Raw genomic sequence first — 18,708 nt, 5'->3', positions numbered from 1 at the left:
CTCCATGGTAGTCATAAGCCGAGGACTACCTGTATAAGAAATGTCGGAACAAAAGAGTTGGTTATGTCAGGCAGAATTAACTTTTGGCGTTTCCTCTGAGCTATTGCTACAAGGGCTGTAGAACATCTTAGCTTACACATTTCTCTTTCTCCCTAACCTTGGGAGCCCAGGTGAACTAATGCCCATGCTTTTAGTTGATGGCACTACTCAGAAAACACCTCTGTGATTAGCAACTGGAATTCCTTGCTGTAGACAAGACTGATTGCAGCTCCTGGCTGAGAATTTAAAAGGCAATAGGTCACATTCATAAGGGATATTAATCACAATCAGTTATTAGCAGCCGTGAGAGCAAAAAAAGATCATGCATATTCAGTAAGTTTCTGAAGATTGCTAGTTAGTCTAACGGTGAGCCTTTGAAGTCCTCCTGGAAATGTCTAGTTAGTCACTGAGGATGACAAAGCTTCTTAATATTCCAAAGTTCTTTCTTCCTCGGGTTTGATGGACCAAAAGGATCAAAGGTGTAACCCAAACTCAAGACACATAAGAAGCAACCCTTAGTGCCCACTACTGACAGGACCCATAGATATGCCATAGGAATAATCTCTGGAATAATAACCCACTGGAAGGACAGCCCACAATCAGAAGTCTACTAGCACCTTTCTCAACTAATAAATTGTATTAAAAGCTCAAGAAAGCTTTGTAAAATGGAAAAGATCATGGAGGCAGGGAAGGAAAGAAGGAAGGAAGGAAGGAAGGAAGAGAAGGAAGGAAGGAAGGAAGGAAGGAAGGGTGGGAAGGAAGGGTGGGAAGGAAGGAAGGAAGGAAGGAAGGAAGGAAGGGTGGGAAGGAAGGAAGGAAGGAAGGAGAGTCTTTCTCCATCAGCATGATAACTGAATGGGATGGCACTGGAATGGGTAGGTGCAGCAGAATAAAGTTCAGATCTGAAAACGGGCTGGACGAGAGGACATTCCCACCCTCCCCTCCCCCCATCCCTAGGATTACAAAAAGTGGTGGGATTCAAACTCTCGGTTCTGTGGGCGTGTCTTGGTGGGTGTGGCCAGGGGGTTTAACAGGCAGCACTTGGCCTCCTGCACCCCCCTGGGAGCAAAAATGGGCCACTGTGGGGGATGCGCCGCCGTACCCCACATCCCATTTTGGGCCTAGGAGGCCTCCCTGAAGCCTTCTGGGAGTGAAAACCGGGCACGGGGGGCACCCCCCCACGTCCCACTTTGGGCCTAGGAGGCCTCCCTGCACTTATCTGGGAGTCAAAATGGGGCACGTGGGGACTCCAGGAAGGGGTGGGGCAGGAAGGGGTGGGGCCAGCCAGCAATTTAACTACCGGTTCGCCCAAACCGGCTGGATCCCACCACTGATTACAAGGGACCTTTGAGCTTGGAATATGGGTGGCTGCTTCATGCCACCATACCCCCCTCCCTTCTATCAGCTCCTGTGATCCAGAATGGAGTGCATACAACTTTCCTGAGCAGATTATTATTATTATTTTTTAAGGAGACTCCCAAGTTGGCACTTTAAACCAGCAGTTAGAATTGCTATCATTAACTGGGTGTCCCCATGGAGAATTTTGGAAAGTATCTATTGTTTATTTAGTTTAAATTGAATTGAAATTAATCTGGGTTTTGCATGTGGGATACAGCTATTGGGTGTGCCTTCCCTCCACACACAGCTAAGTGGCTCCAGATCATCGTTTCCTTTGGGGAAAGGGTCATATTCAAAATGCCAGAGCAGCTGGAGACAGGGAAGGTAGTTTGGATTAGGGGTTACAGCACCAGGCTAGAAAGTGAGAGAAGGAAGGAAGGAAGGAAGGAAGGAAGGAAGGAAGGAAGGAAGGAAGGAAGGAAGGAAGGAAGGAAGGAGAGGGTGAGGAAAGAAGGAGGGCCACATGGTCACGGAGATGTGTTCGGATAGAGCTGGCTCTTTGGCTTTGAAATGGAGATGAGCACCGCCCCCTAGAGTCGGGAACGACTAGCACATATGAGCAAGAGGAACCTTTACCTTTACCTTACTATATAGAGACCCTGATCTCCAGTAAGCATGCTTCAATATGCATTCGGGAGCCCACCATCTATGTTGGAAATTGAAGCCAAGACATGTTAATTTCCAGCTCTCTTCCATAACTATGTTTGTCTGGGCACAACAGGAGTCATAACGCCTCCCTCTGGAGACCCTGCTGGTAGGCAGGGCTGAGACGGGAGGTGTTCTTCAGACTTTATATCTGCTCTTTAAATGTTCACACTCTGCATATTTGGTCAATATACGCAGACATGCAGATAGCCTCCACCAAAGAGGTCTCGGAATGCTTCCCAGCTTCTCTAAATGGGGAAAGCTGTATCTTCCGGAAACTGATAAAGCCACATTCTCAAGACTTCTTGTCTCCATCTTAACAGCCCTGATTTCTTAGCTTCCCCCAGCTTCCTAGCAAGGTGACTTCTCCCCTTACCCTCTGACCCCCGCTGGCCATTGGGACTCAGTTTGGCAGCCCCCCGATATTTGATTTCAAATAATTGAATAGCCCATGTCATTGGGAGCTGCCTATAATTTTTTTTTTATTGAGAGATGTAGCAATTTTAGCGAAGGAAGGAAAGAAGAAAAGGCGGAAGATGGAGGAGGGAGACAGAGAAAGGGAAAGGGAGGGAGAAAGGGAGGGAAAGAAGGAAGGAAGGAAGGAAGGAAGGAAGGAAGGAAGGAAGGAAGGAAGGAAGGAAGGAAGGAATTTGCAGGATTTGAGTTTGGATAGTCTAGAGCAAAGAAGAATTAGGGGGGACATGATAGCAGTATTCCAGTATTTGAGGGGATGCCCCAAAGAAGAGGGGGTCAAATTATTCTCCAAAGCACCAGAAGGCAAGACAAAGAAAAAATGGTTGGAAACTAACCAAAGAGAGAAGCAGCCTGGAATTAAGGAAAAACTTCCCAACAGTGAGGACAATTAAACAGAAAACTTGCTTTCAGAAATCATGGGCAATCCATCACTGGAGGTTTTTAAGACGAGACTGGACAGTCATTTATCTGAAATGATAGTATAGGTTCTTCTGCTTGAGCAGGGGATTAGAAGATCCCTATTCTATTCTATTCTATTCTATTCTATTCTATTCTATTCTATTCTATTCTATTCTATTCTATTCTATTCTATTCTACTCTACTCTACTCTACTCTACTCTACTCTACTCTACTCTACTCTACTCTACTCTACTCTACTCTGCTCTACTCTGCTCTATTATTCTATGGAAGGAAGGGAGGGAGGGAGGGAAGAGCCTGGTGGCACAGCAGACTAAAGCACTGTTATTAACATCAGCTGCCTGCAATTACTGCAAGTTCAAATCTCACCAGGCTCAAGGTTGACTCAGCCTTCCATCCTTTCTAAGGTAGGTAAAATGAGGACCCAGATTGTGGGGGCAATAAGCTGACTTTGTATAAAATATACAAAAGTATGAAGGCTATTGCTTAACGCATTGTAAGCCGCCCTGAGTCTCCGGAGAAGGGCGGCATATAAATCAAATTTAAAAAAAAAAAAAAAAGGAGGGAGGGAGGGAGGAAGGAAGGATTTTGACTGGAGAATGGAAAAATAAATCCTTTCATTACCCACCATTCACTCAGGCTGAAGAAGCTTCTTGGATGAGAAGTGAAACATCTTAGAGGATATAAACGAACTCCAGTTGCCTTTTGACAAAAACACCTTCCTTCTCCTTCTTCTTTTAGTTCAGTGAATTAGGAAATTATCTGCCTGAGCTGCCTTTCAAGGTGCTCTCTGGAGCTTCTGGTCTTGAGAAAAGCTTTGTCCGGTCAACAGCACCTGCATATCTCTTGGCAAGGTCATCTTCCTTATTCTCTAGAACTCAGAACCAGAGAAGAATTCCCAGCTCTTATTTGCTTTTGTTTCTGTGTTTCTTTGGCTTCCGAATGGCAAAACGCAGGATGTTTGTTGACTGCTGAGGAAGCCACCATGTGCCCCTTCTGTTAATAAGGAGACATACTTTACCCCGTGCCAACTTTCACAAACTTAGCCATGTGTTCCCTTCTGGCTTGGCATGGTTGTCCTTCTGTGGGTTTTGTTGGCCCAGACGAGGCCTTTGCAAGCATGCAACGCAATGCAACCTTCTGTCGGTTGAGAGAAGCCAAAGAGAATCGGGGTTAGAAGCTTCCAGGAAGTTCTGGATGTAGAATTCACCTCTGCCATTGATCTAAAGCTAAATTTCCTCCTTTCTGTTATTTTGTCTGTCAACCTCAGCATTTTTAAAAACGGGATTTGAATGTATGTTGGTCACAAGGCTAAGGATGTGGTGGCTCATTGGCTAAGACGCTGAGCTTGTTGATTGAAAAGTCGGCAGTTCAGCGGTTCGAATCCCTAGTGCCGCATAACGAGGTGAGCTCCCGTGATTTGTCCCAACTTCTGCAACCTAGCCATTTGAAAGCACGTAAAAAATGCAAGTAGAAAAAATAGGGATCATCTTTGGTGGAAAGGTTACAACGTTCCATGCACCTTTGACGTTGAGTCATGCCGGCCACATGACCATGGAGACGTCTTCAGACAGCGCTGGCTCTTCGGTTTTGAAACGGAGATGAGCACCGCCCCCTAGAGTCTGGAACGACTAACACATATGTGCGAGGGGAACCTTTACCTTTTACCTTTTTACCTTGGTCACAAGGCAAAGAAAAGTCATTAACGGGTAGAGAAAAATCCAAGCATTACTCTTGATCGGAATTCAAACCCTGGGATCCCAATCTGTTCTTTTTAATTTGTCCCCCGTCAATCTTTCCCTTTAGCTGAAATTGTCCTATTTGTTCCTAATTTGGCCAGTGGAAAATACAGATTTATCCGTCAATCTGATGCCAGCCGGGTGGCGGTACAAGCTACGGAATTGGCAGCTGTTTCCTTTCACGTCTAGATGTTTCTCTTGGTGGCCGTACGTTTGCTTTGGGAATGAATTTGCTGGGAGAAACCACATTTAACAAGGTGGTACGTGTAAACCTGCTGAGAACAAGCTGCCATAGAAAAGCTGGCTTGTAAAAGATACAAGCCAAGGCCAGAATGCTGGACAAGCACACCAGTGATGGTTGCCCAGAACGATCAAACTTAGTTTGTTTTCCCCTTAAAACATTGCAAAGGCAGCAATTTTTTTTACTGACTTACTGGAGAGTAAGCCTCAGTCAATCAACTTCTGAGCGTGGCCTTGAATGAGATCGAAGAAGCTGGGACCAAGGATGTTTTCCTAATGTTATCCATGATTACTTCCAAAATAATAATAATAATAGAAATGATCCATGAAAGAAATGTGTTGATAGGTTGATTGACACCAAAAAGAAAACCCACTAGACTAATCCGACTTTGCAATCTTTAAAGAAACTGGAGAGAGAGAGAGAGAGAGCTTCTCCAAATTTCTCCAGGAATAGTTCAGCAAAGCAAGTCCCACATGCATTACTCAATATTTGGGCAACAATTGCCAAGATACAATACCGCCTACACGCCTCTCGGCATCAGTTCCCCCGTTTTGCTCATGCAGTTGTTGTTGTTTTCAAGTGTTTGTTTTGCATTGCAGTGGGTACAGTTGTGTCATTTAGAAAGTGAGCCCTCTGTGATGGACATGCGGGTCAGTGGTGGGTTTCAAATTTTTTTACTACCGGTTCTGTGGCCGTGGCTTGGTGGGCATGGCATGGCTTGGTGGGTGTGGCTTGGTGGGCGTGGCAGGGGAAGGATACTGTAAAATCTCCAATTAAATCTGGAATTAAATCTAATCAACTTAAAAAAAAAAAAACCCACAGAAGTCCAGTCTGGAATTTCCTTAGAAAGATGCCTAGCTGTGCGTTGTTGGAGTTTTTTTTTCTTCTTTTTCTTGGCATGAAAACCAAAAGAATACAAAACAAGCATCTCTTTTAAGAGGCTTTCATTTTTATGATGAGAGCCGCTTTGGAAAGAATTGAACGCGATGTTGCCAAATCTGGCCCATGACTAATCGATAGCTGAGCCGAGGGATTTAATGCAGCTCATATCTGTCCTAGAGCATTAAAGAGGATGAGCTCAAAGAGAACGGGAGCAGAGTACACTTCTTGGGACACGATGCCTTACTGTTGAAGTGACTGTCTGTGGTTGTTGGTGTCAGAGCTCCAAGGAACACCCCCAACGAAAGAAAACTCCGAAGCTTGAGTTTCCCCAAAGTTCCATTTTATGAGAGATGTCCTATTGACACATCTGGGAAAACCCGAATCTGAAAGCTTCCAGGTTTTCCCACCCAAAGGAAAGTCCAAGTTCCTTCTCCCTGCACCCAAAAGTCCATCACATGGTCCAATCAATGCACTGTCCCAACTAGAGAGGCCTCCCAGTTTCAGCCCTCCAGGTTCAGGGCAAGATGTCCTTGACTCTCTGAGAAATGAATGTTTTTATGACTACATATCACCTTGGGAGGGAGGGAGGGAAGGAAGGAAGGAAGGAAGGAAATGAAGGAAGGGACGGAGGGAGGGAGGGAGGGAAGGAAGGAAGGAAGGAAGGAAGGAAGGAAGGAAGGAAGGAAGATGGAGAAGACAGAGAGAGAAGGGAAGACAGGTGAGGAAGGAAGGAAGGAAAGGAAGGAAGGAAGGAAGGAAGGAAGGAAGGAAGGAAGGAAGGAAGGAAGGAAGATGGAGAAGACAGAGGGAAGACAGGTGAGGAAGGAAGGAAGGAAGGAAGGAAAGGAAAGGAAAGGAAAGGAAAGGAAAGGAAAGGAAAGGAAGGGAGGAAGGGAGGGAGGGAGGGAAGGAAGGAGGAAGGAAGGAAGGAAGATGGAGAAGACAGAGAGAGAAGGGAAGACAGGTGAGGAAGGAAGGAAGGAAGGGAAGGAAGGAAGGAAGGAAGGAAGGAAGGAAGGAAGGAAGGAAGGAAGGAAGGAAGGAAGGAGAAAGGGAGAAAATTGGTTTCATTCTAAATTGGTTTCTGGTATGAGTGTAACCAGATTTGGCCCTGTGATGTTGGCTTGAAATTCAGTCCAAATTAGCACAAGAATCATCAGGAGATGTTGGAAGAAAAGTACATGGGAAGGTTGATTCCGGAGGGGGATGAGAGGCTTTTAGCTTCCCCAGAAGCTTCATTTGGGACTGAAAAAAATTAATCGGAGAACTTTCAGCTCAGCCATACAAAAAAAAAAAAAAAGAAAAACCCAGCAAAAGACTCCAGATTACCTGGAATTAATGTGGCTTTTGTGAGTGATATTAATATTTCAGAGCGTTGCCTTTTGACATGGTTGGAGATAAATCTGTACTGTTTCTCCCTTTGTTGTAAAACATGGAAGAAATACTTGCTGACAAAGATTTATATAGATATAATTATAAATTGGGATCAAATAAAAAAAAGTCATTTTTTAAAAAAAGAAATAGAGTCTTTTTGTCGTGTTAAAGTTGTTTAGCCGTTGTTGTTTGCAATTTCTTTTTATTTGGAGAAAATATTCTAGTTTTAACCTCCTTTTTTCAATATTAAGGAATGGTGCAAATGTCTGTGGGCTTTTATCTGAGGAAGTAAGCCAGCAGAACAATGGAAAAACAATGTTAAAAATTGGGACAAAATGTTCTGAATAATGTCATGCATTATTCTTTCATTTGCAGCTACACAGATTCTTTGTAGACAAACTCACACACAAATATCTAGCAGGCCTAGATAACTTAATAGGAAATGTTTGTTCTGACCCACTTTGCTCTTATAGCTTAGATATAGCTTCTATATGCATTTATTAAAAATATCATCGTTAGATTTCATCTTCAAACATTAAAATGCAAACCAACATAAAAAGAGCCTTGGTGGCACAGCAGACTAAACTGCTGTTAAGTAACACCAACTGCCTGCAATTACTGCGAGTTCGAATCTCACCAGGCTCAAGGTTGACTCAGCCTTCCATCCTTCCGAGGTAGGTAAAATGAGGACCCGGTTTGTGGGGGCAATAAGCTGACTTTGTATAAAAAAGAACACCGCTTGGGGGGGCCGAAAGCCCTACTAAGCAGATATATACAAAAGTATGAAGGCTATTGCTTAACGCATTGTAAGCCGCCCTGAGTCTACGGAGAAGGGCGGCATATCAATCGAACGAATAAATAAATAAATAAATAAAAAAGGAAAGAGAATGACAAATTAAAAACGACCAAAATATACAATCAAACGAATCTAACAAAAGTGACTCCTGACTTTCTTTTAGTGCAGAAATATTAGCAGTTACAACCACCTTTAAATCAGTCAGCTCAATCTACAAAATATCTTAAAATATCAATAGCTGACGTACTAAAAAGAACCCGGTATTTGTAAAATGTAATTTCATCTAAAAAGGTAAGTAAGTGATAAGAGGAAAATGAAGATCAATCGTTGTGGGAAAAAAGGATAAGAACGCTAACCCTGAAAGCAAGTTCTGGAACTGAATGTGTGCTCAGATGGATCTCATTTCTAAGTTGAGTCCTTGGTGGTCTCTGAGCTTGGCTGTTTTCTTGCAGATGTTTCATGACCCAACTAGGTAACATTATCAGTGCTAGAAGGGAGTGGGGATTGCAGGGAGGAGGAGGGAGGAGGAGGAGGAGGAGGAGGAGGAGGAGGAGGAGGAGGAGGAGGAGGAGGAGGACTGTGGGGTCCTTCGTGCTCTCTGAGCTTGCTTGTTTTCTTGCAAAGGTTTCATGACCCAACTAGGTAACATCATCAGTGCTAGGAGGGAGTGGGATCTGCAGTGTGGAGGAGGAGGAGGAGGAGGAGGAGGAGGAGGAGGAGGAGGAGGAGGAGGAGGAGGAGGAGGAGGAGCAGGACAACTGTGGGGTCCTTGGTGCTCTCTGAGCTTGCTTGTTTTCTTGTAGACATTTCAGGGAGGGAGTGGGATCTGCAGTGTGGAGGAGGAGGAGGAGGAGGAAGAGGAGGAGGAGGAGGAGGAAGAAGAGGAGGACTGTGGGGTCCTTCGTGCTCTCTGAGCTTGCTTGTTTTCTTGTAGACATTTCAGCACCAAACTAAGTAATATCATCAGTGCTAGAAGGGAGTGGGGTTTGCTACTTTCTGACTCTGATCATGTTACCTAGTTTGGGAATGAAACGCCTGCAAGAAATCAGCCCAGCTCAGAGAGCATCAAGGACCCCCGTCGTTCAATGCTGAGCTACGCATATTCCCTTCCATTGGTTATTCCTACAAATAACCTGCTGTCATTTGTCCAGGTTGCGGACAAAGTTGGTGCCTTTCTCAGGCCTTAGATCCCGTTGGTGTCTTCTTCTCTGTTTGACCCCGTGTCTCTGCGTTGTCCCTTTTAGGTTCTACTGGGACCTCACCATGTTGCTCCTCATGGTTGGAAACCTGATCATCATTCCAGTAGGCATCACCTTCTTCAAGGATGAGAACACCACCCCGTGGATCGTCTTCAACGTGGTCTCGGATACCTTCTTCCTCATTGACCTGGTGCTCAATTTCCGCACGGGGATTGTGGTGGAAGACAACACGGAGATCATCCTTGACCCCCAGAGGATTAAGATGAAGTACCTCAAAAGCTGGTTTGTGGTGGATTTTATCTCGTCCATTCCGGTAGACTACATTTTCCTGATTGTGGAGACCCGCATCGATTCGGAGGTATATAAGACGGCCCGAGCTCTGCGGATCGTCCGTTTCACCAAAATCCTCAGCCTCTTGAGGCTCCTGAGACTGTCTAGGCTCATACGGTACATTCATCAGTGGGAAGAGGTAAGTCAAGACCGAGTAGCCATCCTAAGCGGAGCAAAAGGAAGGGGTGTGGAGAGATCTATATTCTAAGGTGGAATACACTGAACACAAGGATGCGTTTCCCTGGATCTATTTACACCAGTGGTGGAATTCAAAATTTTTTTGTTACTACCGGTTCTGTGGGCGTGGCTTGGTGGGTGTGGTGTGGCTTGGTGGGCATGGCAGGGGAAGGATACTGCAAAATCCCCATTCCCTCCCCACTCCAGGGGAAAGGATATTGCAAAATCTCCATTCCCTCCCACTCCTGGGGAAAGGCTACTGCAAAATCTCCATTCCCTCCCCACTCCAGGGGAAAGGATATTGCAAAATCTCCATTCCCTCCCACTCCTGGGGAAAGGCTACTGCAAAATCTCCATTCCCTCCCCACTCCAGGGGAAGGATACTGCAAAATCCCCATTCCCTCTCCACTCCTGGGGGAAGGATATTGCAAAATCCCCATTCCCTCCCCACTCCAGAGGAAGGATACTGCAAAATCCCCATTCCCTCCCCACTCCAGGAGAAGGATACTGCAAAATCCCCATTCCCTCCCCATTCCAAGGGGAAGGATACTGCAAAATCCCCATTCCCTCCCCACTCCAGAGGAAGGATATCGCAAAATCCCCATTCCCTCCCCACTCCTGGGGGAAGGATACTGCAAAATCTCCATTCCCTCCCCACTCCTGGGGAAAGGATACTGCAAAATCCCCATTCCCTCCCCACTCCAGGGGAAGGATACTGCAAAATCTCCATTCCCTCCCCACTCCAGGGGAAGGATACTGCAAAATCCCCATACTGTCCCCACTCTGGGACCAACCAGAGGTGGTATTTGCCGGTTCTCTGAACTGCTCAAAATTTCCGCTACCGGTTCTCCAGAACCTGTCAGAACCTGCTGGATTTCACCGCTGAGTTCAACTCTTTGGAGGAAATGTTGAAGGCAAGGAGATAAAATTCACTGGTAAAATTCACATGAGTTGTTCCTATCCTGTCCACCCCTCTCCAGAAGCTGCAATCTGGCTTTTCACCAGAGCTAGGACAGTGTCTGATTTCTGAGAAGGCTAATGGAAGGATGGGTAGCGCATAATAGGCTAAAAATCAAAGGTAAATATTTGAATAACTTCATTGCTGCAATATGGAGCGAAGGTGAAGGCAGGGAAGTAAAGTGGTTTTTACCTGCTTACTCTTGGTAACTGCGGTTTGAATTCCATGGGGTGTTCTGTGATTAGGCAACTTGATAAGGGGCAGATGGATATATAGCCCAGAGCTAATAAAACTGGAGTTTGAGTAAGATTCATGGGTGGATTTAAGAAGGACCACGAAAGGATTATGAAAGAGGCTGAGCACTGGGAGATGACATTGGGCGCTATCTAACAAAATGAAATTCAACAGTGAAAAAAGTCAGGTTCTACATTTAGGCAAGAAAACCAAAATGCACAGGGACAGTATATGTGGTACCTCGCTCAATAGTAGCAACTGTGAGAGGGATCTTGGAGTCCTAGTGGACAACCAGCTAAATATGAGCCAACAATGTGCAGCGGCAGCCAAAAAAGCCAATGCAATCCTAAAGAGCCTTGGTAGTACAGGGGTTTAAGGCACCCTGTTATTAAGCTTATTAAGACCAGCTGCCTGCAATTACTGCAGGGTTCGAATCTCGCCAAGGCTCAAGGTTGACTCAGCCTTCCATCCTTTCTAAGGTAGGTGAAATGAGGACCCAGTTTGTGGGGGCAATAAGCTGACTTTGTATAAATATACAAAAGGATGAAGGCTATTGCTGAGCACATTGTAAGCCGCCCTGAGTCTCCGGAGAAGGGCGGCATATAAATCAAATTAAAAAATAAATAAATAAATAAATAAATAAATTGCATTAACAGAGGGATACAATCAAGATCAAGGGAAGTACTAATACCACTCTATAAAGTAAGACCACACCTAGAATACTCCATTCAGTTTTGGTCACCACGTTATAAAAAAAGATGTTGAGACTCTAGAAAGAGTGCAGAGAAGAGCAACCAGGATGATTAGGGGATTGGAGGTTAAAACATAGGAAGAACGGTTGCAGGCACCATTACGCGGAGCTAGGGATTCGAACCGCTGAACTGCCGACCTTTTGATCGACAAGCTCAGCGTCTTAGCCACTTAGTCTCTCAAAGCCTCCATAATTTTTTAAGATGGGTGGACTTCAATTCCCAGAATTCCCCAGCCGGCGTGCTTAGAAGCCAGCGAACCAATGGGAAAGCAGCAGGCTTCCTGGATAATACGATGGCATCTCAGCATTTCGCATCCTTACATATTTTTTTTTCCACGGCGACATAACTCCGTTGGCAGGCAGCAGTTTTCTGTCAAAGATGAGACTGACAATTCACAAAACTGAGAAGGTGGGAAAAAGGATAGGGAAAGCTGATTAACCAGGCAACGTTACAATTAATGAAGGAGTTGTCAAGCAATTATTCATAGCCAGCAGAAGACAGATTGAGCGTTCTGTCGTGTTTTGCTTGAATTAAGAGTTTCGGTTTTCGGTTTAGTTCTTTTTTTTTCTTTGCACGGTGAAAAATAACGAGAGTCCAAAGCAGAGGAATGTTATTTTCAGGGGTGGTAAGGATTGTCCCAGGAGAGACAGTGGAGTGGAGTGGTTAGGACACCAGCTTAGCAACGAGGAGATTGTGAATTCTAGTCCTGCCCTTAGACACAGTTCCAGTAGGGTGACCTTGGGACAATCAGTCTCAGCCCTAGGAAGAAGGAAGCAAGCCACTTCTGAAATCTTGCCAAGAAACCTTCAGGGCCGTGGTGGGATTCAGCCGGTTCGCACAGGTTGGGTAGAACCAGTAGCTAACTTTTTGTACAGTTCGGCGAACCGGCTGAACAGCGTGCCTCGCCACGCCTGGCCCCGTCTCACCGCTCCCCTCCTAACCACTCCTCGCCTCAGTGCCCACTTGCTTACCCGGCCACCCGGTCACTCGCCTGGTTGGGTGGCGGGGCAAGTAGCTGGGCGTGACAAGGAATAGCTGGGAGTGGAGGGGTGAGGCGGGGCGGGGCCAGGCATGGCGAGGAGAGGCTCGGTGAGGTGAGGTGCTCCTTGATGTGAGTGATGTCGAGTCGATGTTGAGGTGGCCACACCCACCTAGTCACATGACCACCCAGCCACGCCTACCCAGCCAGTCAATAGAATAGAATAGAATAGAATAGAATAGAATAGAATAGAATAGAATAGAATAGAATAGAATAGAATAGAATAGAATAGAATAGAATAACAGAGTTGGAAGGGACCTTGGAGGTCCCTTCCCCCGTTGAGGAGGAAACCCTACACCACTTCAGACAAATGGTTATCAACATCTTCTTAAAAATTTCCAGTGTTGGAGCATTCGCAACTTCTGGAGGCAAGTCGTTCCACTTATTAATTGTTCTAAGTGTCAGGAAATTTCTCCTTAGTTCTAAGTTGCTTCTCTCCTTGATTAGTTTCCACCCATTGCTTCTTGTCCTACCCTCAGGTGCTTTGGAGAATAGCTTGACTCCCTCTTCTTTGGGGCAGCCCCTGAGATACTGGAACACTGCTATCATGTCTCCCCTAGTCCTTCTTTTCATTAAACTAGACATACCCAGTTCCTGCAACCGTTCTTCATATGTTAGGGCAGAGAACCTGCTGTTAAATTATCTGAATCCCACCACTGCTTCAGGGGTTATCCAGTCACTAGAAGTCAAGACTGACTTGAAGACATAGATAAACAGACATATAAAATACTGTAGGTCCCAATTTCGAAGTCACTGCCACCAGGAAGTCACAAAGTAAACCAGCTTCTCAACATGCGAATTGAAAGAAGGAGCACATTTCTACCTTGTGTACAACTTCAGTTATAAAGGAAAAGGTTGGGCGCTTCTTCTGTCATTATGTGAACAAAGAGCTACTGTGAAGCCCTCGGTGCTCTTTGAGAGTGGTTGGCTTGCAAGCATTTCATTACCTGGCAAGGTAACATAATTGCTCCTTGTTTATGTACAGTAATTTGCTCTGCTGGTGTTGGTGCGGATGTGGTTTTTCTCCTTGGTAGTTCCTTGAGTAGGATATTGTTTTCTGTTTATTTGTCTGGTGTTAATCCCTGCTTATCTGGCTGTAGGCTGCTGGGGAGGATGTGTGGTGGGTTTTTTTTGTTTCCGTTTTGTTTATTTTGATCGATTGGTTGATTTTGTATCCTGCCTTCATGAGTTTTACAAATAACTCAAGACAGGGAACATATCCAACACACCTTTCTCCTCTTCTTTTCCCCCACAACAACAACAACCCTGTGAAGTGGGCTTCGCTGAGAGAGTGACTGGCTCAAAGTCTCCCAGCTGGCTTTCATGGCTAAGGTGGGAGTAGAACTCACAGTCTCCTGGTGATTGGCTCAAAGTCACCCATCCTGCTTTCATGGCTAAGGCAGTACTAGAACTCACAGTCTCCTGGTGTTTGGCCCAAAGTCACCCATCCTGCTTTCATGGCTAAGGCAGTACTAGAACTCACAGTCTCCTGGTTTAGTTTAGTTTAGTTTAGTTTATTTGATTTGTATACTGCCTTACTCCCGAAGGACTCAGGGCGGTGAACAGCCAAACAATAAAATACATAAATACAAAAATTTAAAAACCAGATAAAATCAAATTAAATCATTTTGGCCCGGACAGATTAAAACACCCCAATAATTTAAAAACAGATTAAAATTTACATATTAAAAGAGGGAGGAGATTAGGCCAAGCCCGCTTGATGGAATAAAAAGGTCTCACAGTCTCCTGATGATTGGCCCAAAGTCACTCAGCTAGCTTTCGTGGCTAAGGCAGTACTAGAACTCACAGTCTCCTGGTTTTTAACCTTTTTAACCACTGGGCCAAACTGGCTCATATTTGTAGGTCTGGTGACATGATTTTCAGTTTCTTTCCTACTGCACTATTTTGGGGGGTACTTATTGGAAGTTATAGAGTGGTTTGTATGCGTATCCCACCCTAAAACAATAGGAAACAGAGGTGTCAACATTTAGCCCTTCTTTTTTTGGGACTTTAAGGTGCCATCAAAAAGGTTTTTTTGGGGGGGGGGCAACAGGTTGATAATTTGTGGATGGAGACTTACTCTCCATTTAATGCCTTTCGGCGATCAAAGAGCCAGAAGTCACTTCCAATTCTGAAGTCCAGCTTCGTCCCAGGGTTAGCCATCAAGAGGTGTGAAGGTTTAATAGGGGATATCCAGGTGGATGAAATTATTTTTTCCGAGCACCACTGTGAAAATAAGCACCTACGAGACACTCGGTGGACACATAATTATCATCCTGCTTGCCATTAATGAATTCAGGTTAAGCTCAGGGAGGAGTTGAGTTTGTTATTTTCCATTCGCCTACGAAGTAGCCTTCCGGGGGAGATCTGAGCAGGAAAATAATCCTTTCTCCCTTGATTCCCAGAAGTGGATTTCCCGTCCCGAGCAGCATTGTTCTGCCCCAGCTACGGACCCAAAGAACGCAGCGCGCACAAAGTCCGTGCAAACCTTAGTTTACTAAATTAAATCAGTCTTTTTCAAACAAAGGCTGTTAATTAACTTTCTTAACAGCCTACAAGAATCCAAAGAATAAATAATTGTAATCTTACTATGGTTGGCGGAAAGCCCAGAAGCAATTTGCAGGAAGCTGATAAGAGAACTAAGATCCAGACGCGAAGGAGAGTGAACGAAGTTGTTCCCTGCAAATTGCTTCAGTCGGCATTCCTCCTTAAATAGGCTAAGGGAGTGGCCAATTAGCCCCATCTGCTGCCTGCAATTACTGCAGGTTCGAATCTCGCCAGGCTCAAGGTTGACTCAGCCTTCCATCCTTTCTAAGGTAGGTAAATTGAGGGCCCAGTTTGTGGGGGCAATAAGCTGACTTTGTATAAATATACAAAAGGATGAAGGCTATTGCTGAGCGCATTGTAAGCCGCCCTGAGTCTCCGGAGAAGGGCGGCATATAAATCAAATTAAAAAAAAAAAAAAGCTGTGGATAACTGGAAGGGGCGGGAATATTAGGGGCTCTGATTGGGCCCTCAGAGCCGCAAGTGGCACACCTGTATCTCAGGTGGCGTGATTCCTTGCCACGGGCTCAGGTGGGAGATGCTCGAAACCTCACTCCTCCATCCAGCCCTCGTCTGCACCTCTGGCGGCTTTGTCTGCAGCTGTTCATCACGAGTTTTCTTTTGGGAAAATCCGAAATGGACGTGTCCCCTGGAGAGGCAGGGACCAGGTGCCAGATCCTATCTTGCAGTCAATTAACTCCTTTTTTTTTTTTTTTTTAGTTTCATTTCCAACCTTCCTTTTTAGCTCAGCGAGAAATCCTGCTTGGTTTTTGGAGAGAAACTGCTAACAACCTCATTTCCTAGAGGTTTTTTTTTTTTTTTTTTTTACAGCTTCTTAGCAGTAGATCTTGGATCTACAAGAGCCAACATGTCGTTTTTGCTTCCAAACAAAAGAGAAACTACCCAGCCAAGGTGGTTTCTTAAATTAGATATGAGTAGATCTTGGGATGCGGTGGCTCGGTGGCTAAGACGCTGAGCTTGTCGATCGAAAGGCCAGCAGTTCAGCGGTTCGAATCCCTGGGGCCGCATAATGAGGTGAGCTCCCGTGACTTGTCCCAGCTTCTGCCAACCTAGCAGTTCGAAAGCAGGTAAAAAAAAATGCAAGTAGAAAAATAGGGACCACCTTTGGTGGGAAGGGAACAGCGTTCCATGCGCCTTTGGCATTGAGTTATGCCAGCCACATGACCATGGAGACGTCTTCGGACAGCGCTGGCTCTTCGGCTTTGAAACGGAGATGATCACTGCCCCCTAGAGTCGGGAACGACTAGCACACATGTGCAAGGGGAACCTTTACCTTTACCTTTTAGATCCTATTCAACGGGCTGTTATTTTCTTGTTTTGTCCTGCAGTTCCAGTGACATGCGGTGTTCAACAAGGAGAGATTTCGGAAAGCTTTAGTACATACACCTTGGGCTGAAATTTTATTTGTCGTTTCCTTTCTCTTATGCTGTCACATATCATCAGGCACGTCCTGATTAAACCCTGCAAAAACAAAAAAAAGCAATCTCTATGGGACCAGAGCTGTGATTATAACAAGACTCTGCCTGCGTTGTAGCTAAATGATACTCGATATTTGCTCCTGTGTGGAGTGCAACACCATCGACGTGATTTCTGTACCATTCCAGGCAAACGGTTGTCCGGTCTCTTCCTAAAAAACTCCAGGATAAAAACTTTTAGAAGCCAAGTGGTTCCACTGGTGAATTGTTCTCACTGTCAGGAAATTTCAGAATAGAATAGAATAGAATAGAATAGAATAGAATAGAATAGAATAGAATAGAATAGAATAGAATAGAATAGAATAGAATAGAATAGAATAGAATAGAATAGAATAGAATACGGATAATGTCAACCATAGCCTGACACGACAAGTCATCATTTAGAATAGAATAACAGAGTTGGAAGGGACCTTGGAGGTCTTCTAGTCAAACCCCCTGCTCAGGCAGGAAACCCTTCACCACTTCAGACAAATGGTTATCCAACCTCTTCTTAAAAACTTCCAGTGTTGGAGCATTCACAACTTCTGGAGGCAAGTTGTTCCACTGATGAATTGTTCTAACTGTCAGGAAACTTCTCCTTAGTTCTAAGTTGCTTCTCTCCTTGATGAGTTTCCACCCATTGCTTCTTCTCCTGCCTTCAGGTGCTTTGGAGAATAGCTTGACTCCCTCTTCTTTGGGGCAGCCCCTGAGATATTGGAAGACTGCTATCATGTCTCCCCTAGTCCTTCCTTTCATTAAACTAGACATACCCAGTTCCTGCAACCGTTCTTCATATGTTTTAGCCTCCAGTCCCCTAAGAGGAGAAAGAGAAAGGAGATGGAGGAGAAAGAAGAGAAGGAGAAAGAGGAGGAGGAGGAGGGGGAGAAAGAGGAGGAGGAAGGTTTCCACCCGTTGCTTCTTGTCTTGCCTTCAGGTGCTTTGGAGAATAGCTTGACTCCCTCTTCTTTGGGGCAGCCCCTGAGATATTGGAAGACTGCTATCATGTCTCCCCTGGTCCTTCTTTTCATTAAACTAGACATACCCAGTTCCAGCAACTGTTCTTTATATGTTTTAGCCTCCAGTCCCCTAATCCTCTTTGTTGCTCTTCTCTGCACTCTTTCTAGAGTCTCCACATCTTTGTTTACACTGTGGCCACCAAAACGGGATGCAATATTCCAAGTGTGGCCTTAGTAAGGTGTTAGGATTTTTGGAGCCAGAAGCAACCTGTGTCCAACCAGATTTAGGGAAAGAGCCCGGCAGGCTGGTAGATCCGGGCTGGAGTTGATGGAGTCCCAGGAGGACTGTGTCAAATGGGTCGAGGGCTGGGTACTCGCTCAAAGCTGCATCTTCTCCCATGGTAGTGACCTCTTCAGCTCCGGAGTCAGACGTTGTCAAGAGGGAAGGGCCAGATCCTCCCACATTGCGGAGTCAGAGGAGGTGACTCATCTGGGATGCACTTGACGGGCGCAGTGCTGTCTCAGCATGCTGGACAAAGCAGGGCTTTGTGCCTCGTGAGGATAGAAAATCCCTTGAAGAGAGAAGCGAGTGGGCTGAGCAAGCTGTTTATTCTTCACAGTCCCCCCCCCACATCCCAATGCTTTTGGGGGGGGAGGGCAGGGGAACAGCTGGCATCAGGAGCACAGCTGGCATCAGTGGGAATTCCTGCAGCCGGCCCAAGCTGTCGGCTCCGACTCTCAGAGATCCTTCCTTCCTTCCTTCCTTCCTTCCTTCCTTCCTTCCTTCCTTCCTTCCTTCCTTCCTTCCTTCCTTCCTTCCTTTTCTTCCTTTTCTTCCTTTTCCTTTTTCTCTTTTTTCTTTCTTTCTTCCTTCCTTCCTTTCCTTTCCTTTCTTCCTTTCTCTTTTTCTCTTTCTTTCTTTCTTCTTTCTCTCATCTATCTATCTATCTATCTATCTATCTATCTATCTATCTATCTATCATCTATCTATCTATCTAACCTATTATCTATCTATCTATCTATCTATCTACCTACCTAC

The 18,708-nt window shown here is 45.2% G+C and overlaps 1 protein-coding gene across 1 annotated transcript in view; it reads left to right on the top strand.

Annotated features, from left to right (window-relative positions):
* The window catches only part of HCN4 (hyperpolarization activated cyclic nucleotide gated potassium channel 4), a 53,673-nt gene that overhangs the window by 4,991 nt on the left and 29,974 nt on the right, over positions 1 to 18,708 (top strand). The window contains exon 2 of the mRNA XM_070953822.1: positions 9,250 to 9,673. Within this exon, the coding sequence (XP_070809923.1) occupies positions 9,250 to 9,673 (424 nt within the window). The remainder of the gene's footprint in view (positions 1 to 9,249; positions 9,674 to 18,708) is intronic.

This window comes from Pituophis catenifer, unplaced genomic scaffold, assembly GCF_029215685.1.
Source record: "Pituophis catenifer annectens isolate HBS135680 unplaced genomic scaffold, rPitCat1.0.hap2 SCAF_14, whole genome shotgun sequence".
Classification (NCBI taxonomy): domain Eukaryota; kingdom Metazoa; phylum Chordata; class Lepidosauria; order Squamata; family Colubridae; genus Pituophis; species Pituophis catenifer.
This window is presented reverse-complemented; position numbering and strand designations above follow the sequence as displayed.